Source organism: Mytilus trossulus, chromosome 6 (genome assembly GCF_036588685.1).
Source record: "Mytilus trossulus isolate FHL-02 chromosome 6, PNRI_Mtr1.1.1.hap1, whole genome shotgun sequence".
NCBI classification, from domain to species: domain Eukaryota; kingdom Metazoa; phylum Mollusca; class Bivalvia; order Mytilida; family Mytilidae; genus Mytilus; species Mytilus trossulus.
In genome coordinates this window covers 72,245,928-72,254,537 of record NC_086378.1, presented here as the reverse complement: position 1 = coordinate 72,254,537, position 8,610 = coordinate 72,245,928, and the positions used below count along the sequence as shown (strand labels likewise).

The 8,610-nt window shown below is 31.3% G+C and overlaps 1 protein-coding gene across 1 annotated transcript; it reads left to right on the top strand.

The window, feature by feature from the left end:
- The first annotated feature begins 1,093 nt into the window (after positions 1-1,093).
- On the top strand, positions 1,094-6,526 carry LOC134721806 (tyrosinase-like protein). The gene is made up of 4 exons (XM_063585036.1): positions 1,094-1,106; positions 2,259-2,642; positions 3,108-3,220; positions 4,922-6,526. The coding sequence occupies exons 2-4, from the start codon at positions 2,262-2,264 to the stop codon at positions 6,429-6,431; spliced, it is 2,004 nt and encodes a 667-aa protein (XP_063441106.1). The 5' UTR covers positions 1,094-1,106; positions 2,259-2,261; the 3' UTR covers positions 6,432-6,526.
- Positions 6,527-8,610: the final 2,084 nt, after the last annotated feature.

Genomic DNA, 8,610 nt, shown 5'->3' with positions numbered 1-8,610 from the left:
AAGAGCATTGAGGACCCAAAGTTTCAAAAAGTTGTGCCAAATACGGCTAAGATAATCTACTCCTGGGGTAAGAAAATCCTTAGTTTTTCGAAAATTTCAAAGTTTTGTAAACAGAAAATTTATATAAATGACCATATAATTGATATTCATGTCAACACCGAAGTGCTGACTACTGGGCTGGTGATACACACATAATGACAGACATTTTTTTTTATTGTTATTTTTATTGGATGATTTTATAACGTTTTTGATCAAATACCCCGTCTGTGTTAACAAAAGACCCTACCTTTTCACAAATTGCAAATTTATAGATATAAAAAGAATAGTATAATAAGCATATGAAATTAAGATATCTGATAAGCAATAAAGACTCGTATATTGTTTTTGGTTTTTCTCCTAATACTTATACATTAACGTATACATACGTTTCGATACGTTATAATGGTTATAGATTTACAGAACTCTATTAAAGATAACTTTACCAAACAATCGTTAATAATCCATGTTAAAACGAATTTTGATTAGTATAATTAGTACTCACAAAACAAACTCCAAAGTAGTATTGGTCTAGCAAATTTCGTATTTATATTTTTTTAATTTTCTTTTTGTATATGTTTATAAAATTAACATAATCAAGTGAACAATAATACTGAGTGTATTTTTTGTTAAGGTTACAATAAAAAAAAATACCCTTACGTTTTGAACATGTTATCTACATAGTAGTGTTATACTATACCATGTTCAGGACAACCTTGACGTAACCCTTTACTTATTCCGTCTTACATTTGTGGTTGATCCCCTGAACCTTTCAGGATATAATTTGTGAAATTTGTTATTTCCTTAACTTTTGTCATATATTAAAACAAAAACTGTGTGTTACGTTAGGTCAGTGTCCTGGATATATACTACTTCGTACCTGCCAGATTACATGTTCCTTACTGGTACACATATCGTTAAAATGTCACAATAGTATAAATATTTTTAGGAATAAATTGGGTACTTTTTTAGACGATTAAATGCACCTGGACCACCTTGCGTTTCGTAAAGCTCTTACTATATAAAAGGTTGCAGTGAGCGCTTCCGTGATCACACAACCTGGAAGTGAGGTGAAGTATTAAATAGCATGGATATTTCCTTATTTTTTAAAATGAAAGTGAAACGGAATTGCATCATGCTTTACGTATGTCAGTAAATGTTTTTTTTATTCAAATTGATGTTTTGAAAAGAGCACTCAGCTGAAATTAATATGGAATCTACATTTTAATAAAAAAAAAAAAGGATTTCGTGCACGTGATTTCTTATATACTTTACAAGATATGTAAAAGGTATCTACTTGGTGGGGTAAATTATGTTCATGTAACACTAGCGTCTATGAACATTTATATTGATTTCATTTCTATTAAAATATTGCATACAGTAATTCAACATAATGACAATGATTGAAATATTTCTCTAGTGGTATGCTCCATGCTAATGTTAACATCTAGAAACATTATTTATGTCAATTTCTTGATAACGAGGGGACCCAAGTGTAAAATTTGACAAATATGATACTGAGCGATGTTAGAATAATCAAAAGCATGATATGAAAAAAAAACAATCTAAATTATATAGTTCAACTTCACCTTGTAATGGTATCAATTGTTTCGATCAGACAATAACGTTTAATAAAAAAAAAAACGTATGTTTTGTGATTAAAAAAAGAACTTAAGCAAATAGATGCATACCTGATGTTTCATTGAAATCCGTAGTCATCAAAGAGGGACGAAAGACACCAAAGGGACAGTCAACTTTCACATATTTATTCGTTAGGATTTTCAGCGTCGCTGAAAAAAATTTAACTATTATAATTTACCAATGTTTGAATTACAAAATCTTCAATTATCATTACAATTATTTTGAAATGAAATATTCTTGATTCAATTACGTTTAAACATCTTATGTTGATAAAATTTCTAATTATTCGAAACAAGAAGTAGGTTTTTTTTTTGCGTTGAATGGATGACCTTAATAGCAAGACTTGACACATTGTTGTGACTTTTTGGTTTTTTAAAATGATTTGATTTAACGCCACTGATGACCGACATATTTGGAGTATATCTTATTTGTATCCTTGATTATATTCAAAAGTGAATCCTTTAATTTTTAGGTTATCTTTATAATCAATTAATAGTGTTTTTTATTTTTATTTTCATAACTAGAAAACATCCAAATATGTATTCTATGGCCGCCTAATGATTTTTTGAATATTTTTTCAGACAATGGCGTCTTATTTCCTATTCCTGTTTCTTATTCCGGCGTCAGCACTTATTATGGAGGACACAGTTCCCCCAATGTTAGAGGAATGTTACTCTGGGCAAGTTCATAAAAATATAACCCCATATGAGGTTCAAACGAGCTGTTTAGAAAGTTTTTTAGGACAAATGTACAAAAATACTAGTACGTTACGTCTAGGGAAGGAAGCCTATGCCTGGTTAGATTCTCTTGGAAGAGATATACATATTCGGCTGAGACGACAGTCAAGAGGGAGGAATAACCAGTATAACAGAAACATAATGCGCGTACGGAAGGAAATACGAACATTAAGTGAAGACGAAAGGGAAGATTTCTTTGACGCAGTAAGAGCATTGAAGGCAGATAAAGTAAGTCTATGACACTGGTTAAAGATGCTTGAACTATTCTTATAATACTTGTTAAATGATCTGCAAGATTTCGGAAAAAAAACAATAACTTTAAATTAACCTGTTATTGATTGTATTTTTTTTAATTCAGCAACTAGTATTTATTTGAATTTGACACTAAAACACATCGCCATTAATATATTTGTACAGCCGATATTTGTCAAGACAATTTAATAACACACTCTTCGTACAGTACCGTCTAATATAAAAATAAATATTTGCTCATGTTATCTAACGCAATGATAAGTTTGAACTTTGTTTTTGTTAATTTAGACACATTTTCCAAAACACCAAAAAGGTGAAAAATTATATTTTAGCAAAACTCATTTATATGTAATATACTCTTTGTTATACACTTAAATTTAATATCATGGAATGATTACGAGAATTATAGTTTGCTATTTTTTTCTAAAATGTATGTTTTAGTCGGTCAATCCAAACCAATATGATGTGCTTGCATTGATGCACCAAGGAGACGCCGTCGATTCTGCACATGGTGGCCCAAACTTTGTCAGTTGGCATAGATATTACCTCTTATTGTAAGTTGCACATTATTTCTTATTACATATACTAATGATTCTTATATGATTTGCATATCAAATATTCTGTAGTGTACGTTTCAATGCTGTCGCTTAATTAACACCTCGATAAACGTTGATGCCGAAATTCTTTCGTAACTTATTTGAATACTAAGTTCTATTCATGGGCGATATTCATGCATCAGTATAGTTTCGTTTACGATTGTATTGTATGTATGGACAATTTTGGGATTTCGACCAATCAATATTGTTCTTATGTCACGACATGACAACATTTAGTTTTACGATAAATAGAAGCCAATGAAAATCAAATGTGATCGAAAGTTCCAAATATTCTGGTTAAAAAATAAAAGAGTCAAAACATTTTTGCTAGCGGTTATTTGTTGGTAAATTGTTCCGTTGCCTCACAAAGTTTACATAAAAGCATTGCAATTAATTACACCATCAAGATATTATGTGTTAATCCTAAAGTAACTGATTGTCTCAATTAGGAAATTTTAGTAAAGAATCAACACAAAATAATCCCCTAGCAAAATATGTTCAAATACTTCGACAAGAGGTCAATTGATGTCAGATATTTGAGGAATAATTTAAAAACAAATTCCATATATCAGTGAGGCAATATACTTACGTGAACAGTACTTGATTACTCAGTCGATAATGCGATAACAAAACACTAGCCCACAAAACGTTAGAATGAGCAATTCAAACCCCGCCATAAAAAAACGAGGAAATCAATCTCGTGGATGTACAACTGGTCTTCATATTTATTCAGGGGAAAACTGACATTTTGTGTTTATGAGATACGTTGTGATAGATTCCTCATTATCTTATTTCTTAGGATCCTCATTATCTTATTTCTAAGGTTCCTCATTATATTATTTCTAAGGTTCCTCATAATCTTATTTCTAAGGTTCCTCATTATCTTATTTCTTAGGTTCCTCATTATTTTATTTCTAAGGTCCCTCATAATCTTATACCTAAGGTTCCTCATTATCTTATTTCTAACAAATAAAAAAAAGTTAAATAGCATAAATTGTACAAATTGTACTGTAGCAGATGCGAATTTCGTTATTCACTGTCTATTTAGTGAAGCACAGATTTCCCGAAACCTAACACAAATTTCAAAACGGATAAAACAAAATTTGATAAAATTTGACCAAAACATTAAGCCTGACACGAATAAGGAGTCAGATCTATTAATCAGGGAGACAAATTTCATAATAACATCTCAAAATGATATAAATTGGATATAGCTTTGCCACTATTATACCTGTTCAAAATTTCATAAAAAAGGTCAAACAGATTTCGTATGCCTTGATAGAGCGTTATTGTTACTGGCACGGAACATCATCGTAATCTACAATTATACACGCTTTATCGTTACAGAATTATATGAATTTTCAAACGTTCTTTTTCTCCTTTTTTCTCTCTCTCCTCTTTTTACCTATGAAAGCTAGTATTATATTCTATAAACTGTTTGCTCTATATGCATGTCAATTATATTATACTATTATTATAATTTTATATTGTATTAGGGAGAAGATTTCATAAGTATTATTTTTCTTGTGTCTATTCCACTCTGCTTTAATTCAGCAAATAAAATATGTTTAAACTAAACTGTTATATATGATATCTATTAAGTTGTTTTGTTATTTTAAATATAAATTATCGTTAAAATATCACATTTTGAAAATACAGGTTCGAAAATGCTCTTCGGACGAAAAAAAGACGAGTGACTCTTCCATACTGGGATTCAACTCTAGATCACTTGATGGACAAACCAGAGGATACTATCTTATTTACAGAAATATTTTTGGGGAACCCAAAAGGCATTGTGTATTCAGGTCCGTTTGCACTATGGAATACCCCAACAGATCCACCAACTATTTTGAGACGCGACATTCCAGGACTCCTCAGTTCTCTTATCAATCCGCAAACATTACAACAAGTTTTTAAAAAAAAATATCACAGAGAAATTCTTTCACCAACAAATGTAGAGGATGATGCCAATCTTGAGTACCACCATGATGGTGTTCACGTGTGGGTTGGAGGTGAGGATGGACATATGGGTGGCGTCTATACTAGTCCAATGGACCCCGTTTTCTTTCTTCATCATTGCTATATAGATTATCTTTGGGAACAATTCAGACAACGACAAAAAAGATTTGGAATAAATTCAGAAACTGATTATCCACCAACAACTGACACGTACCATTCACCAAGTAGAATTATGGATAATTTGAAACCACCAAAAAAAAATAGTGATGGATACAGTAACTCATTTACACGTAACATTTACAGATATGAACCTGCTCCGTCTTGTAAAAATAATTGTGGAAGAGCGAAAAAAGGATTTTTATTTTGTGATAGAAAGAAGAGGGCATGTGTTGCAAGATCTAGATACGATTTTAGGAATGAAGATGGATTTAAAAGTGTTAGAAACTGGTACCAGGGTGGGCGAAAGATTAGAATACCACAGAGTGTTCAAACTGTAGAACCTGTTAGAAATATAAACCCCAATATTCGAACCTTAGCCGGACCTGCAGCTGATAGTGAAGGAGGAGTTCCCTCCGGATTTGATTTAAAAGTAGACCAACAGAAAACTAGAGCTAACAAGGCTCCAAAACTTACACGAAAATTTAAAGCACGTATCGTAGATCCTAGAACTAAGAGTCGTCAACGTAGATCAATTGATCAAAGGTTTGCAAGTAATAATGTCAGAATTACTTTTGATATAGATATGCATCTGAGACAAGAGATGGGAAATAATAATTCATTAAATTGGATCCCATATAACTTAGACAATTGGGCTGTGGCCCCAATTGCAATTACAAACAAACATGACAAACTACATACACTAGACCAAAATCAAAGGACATTCAACATAACATTTCAAACTGATGGATTCTCCTATCGTGGTAGACATACGGAATACATTACTGTAGACGAACGAACACTCACTTCTGAATCAGTTGGTAGTATTGCCTTTGAGAATCCAGTGTCTGGAGAAACAAAAGCATTTGTAAGAGCATACGACTCCTATGGTAAACTGTGTAAACCAAGTTGTCTGGTATCGCAATCAAGGTATAAGGAATGTTCTGGGATGATAAAAGTCACATCCGATTATCCTCATATGTACGTTGATTCATATAATGGTGCTTCTGATTCAGATATGAAACCATTTTTGAAGTTCGATTGTATGAATTAAGTAAATTTTAACTTTTGTTATATTTCTGTCAGACCATACAAAATATTTTAATATAATGTACTAATTATTCTAGTATAAGATGAAAATAAAAAATAGAAGGGAAAAAGAAAATTATTTTTCGCTACAGTTAATTTTGTTTGTCTTAAAAAAGTCAAATAAAAAAAAAATACCGAACTCCGAGAAATATTCAAAACGGAACTTCCTTAGTCAAATGGTAAAATCAAACGCTAACACACATTAAACGAATGGAAATGTCACATTTCTGACTGGGTACAGGCAAAGATTGAATTCGATTGTGTTATTTAGATAAGTGATCTTAAAATGTAAACTGTATATAGTGTGCAGGATGATTTCCCGCAGATCTTACCATATTATGAATGAATACAACTGATGTGCTATAGTCCTGGTACTATGTTTACTCGGATATCAATTCTTGTCTTCTTTTGATTTGATTGACAAGCAGCTGTGTCCTTTGAAAGGTGTATTTTATGGTTTTCTTTTCCAATAAGGAGATAGGGGATAATTGTAGTATGTCAACAACGCTTGTTTTGCTGAATAACGTTCCTGTAAGTAATCAATATCATTTCATACACTACCTATGTGCAATTATGCAGACCAAAACCTTCGAACTGACTAATCAAATGTTAAGCAGAGAACAGCAGACTAATGTAAATTATCAAATATCTGCATCATATATATACATGCACCAAATATAAAACAAGAACTATCTTTAAAAAAGATATCCGACGTTTTTAAATTTGAGTATACATGTATTTTAAAACTATCATTTCAATAACCTTCAGAAGCACAATGACTTAATGATGCAGAACCTCTTTAATAAAATCTCCATCTGAATGTAACTACAAGAAATTCTTTACTAAGGCTTGTTATATTAAGGCAATAATATATAAGAATATTGTGATGACACCTAAAAGTTTTATTTGTCAAAAAATCTAGTGCAAATATAAAGAAACAAATATACATTTACTACTGTTTACATTAAACTTAATTCATAGTTAACAAAGCTAGAAACTATTGGTAGTATAAGTAGTTTCTTTCTGTTTACATTCACCAAAACCCCGCGGAAATTTCACATGCGTAGGTGCGTTCTAAAAGTCATGTACGTTCGTACAACAAAGTTTACATTAAAAATTATATAATTATATCATTGTCCCGAATAAACAGCTGTCATTGATGCAAAGATCTATTGGAGAAACAATTATTTTAATAAAAATATAAATCTTTGTAAGATCTAGTTCAAATATTTATAGTTTTTAACTTGCTTTCCATCACGATATAATTTTCGAGACGTTTCTTCAAACACAACCAAATCACCCACCAGTACAGCATTTTGTCCAATCACAGAAAGGATTTTCGAGCATGCGTAGTCTGTTGTCATAGTGAAGCGTCCTTAAGTTTAAAGTGCAAAAACCGAAACTATACCGACTACGTCGGGACTACGTCGGAAAAAGATGAGGAATGATTGCCAATGATACAATTTTCTACCAGAGACTAAATGACATAAAAATTGACAATTTTAATCCATGGTACTTCCTTTGGGATAGTCACATACAGAATGTTCGGGTTAAAATAAAATAACTGTATTCTTATCCCCCATTTTCGGTGATTTGAATATAATGAAGGCATTCACTGTTTCATATTTTATATTTCAATTTTTGTCTTATGGTTACACAACTAAAACACAGTGCGTTAACAAGAGTTTGGGTAAAACACATTTGTACGACTAAACTTATAAACAATGGACAATTAAAGACTTCATTTTGATCGGACCTAATTTGAATAACATATTTTAACAACACATAAAACAATACAATTAGATGATAAATCATTTAAAATGCAGAATGATTAACCATGTACTTTGGACTGAACCTCATGTTAAATGCTCAATCCAAAAAGTGAAGGTTTTATAAACAAAAGGAAGTGTATTGACTATACTAGAAGAAATTTTAAATAAAAGCCACATACATCTAACGTAAAAAAAAAAAAGAAGATAATACGATTTACCTAACACTGATGATCATGAATATTTTCAAATTGCAACGACAATAATTACGTTTATCTTTCAAAATTCACTTACTCCGACATATCTCCGAACGTTAGAGCGTGTAGAACAAACATAGCGATCGTAATGTCTCAAACAAATCTTCTCTTCTTGTAG

Bases quoted from the DNA above. Each gene is read 5' to 3' on its own strand.
- LOC134721806 (XM_063585036.1), top strand. From the start codon at position 2,262: ATGGCGTCTTATTTCCTATTCCTGTTTCTTATTCCGGCGTCAGCACTT. The intron at 2,643-3,107 runs GTAAGTCTATGA...TGTATGTTTTAG, and splicing joins GAGCATTGAAGGCAGATAAA to TCGGTCAATCCAAACCAATA. The intron at 3,221-4,921 runs GTAAGTTGCACA...TTGAAAATACAG, and splicing joins CATAGATATTACCTCTTATT to GTTCGAAAATGCTCTTCGGA.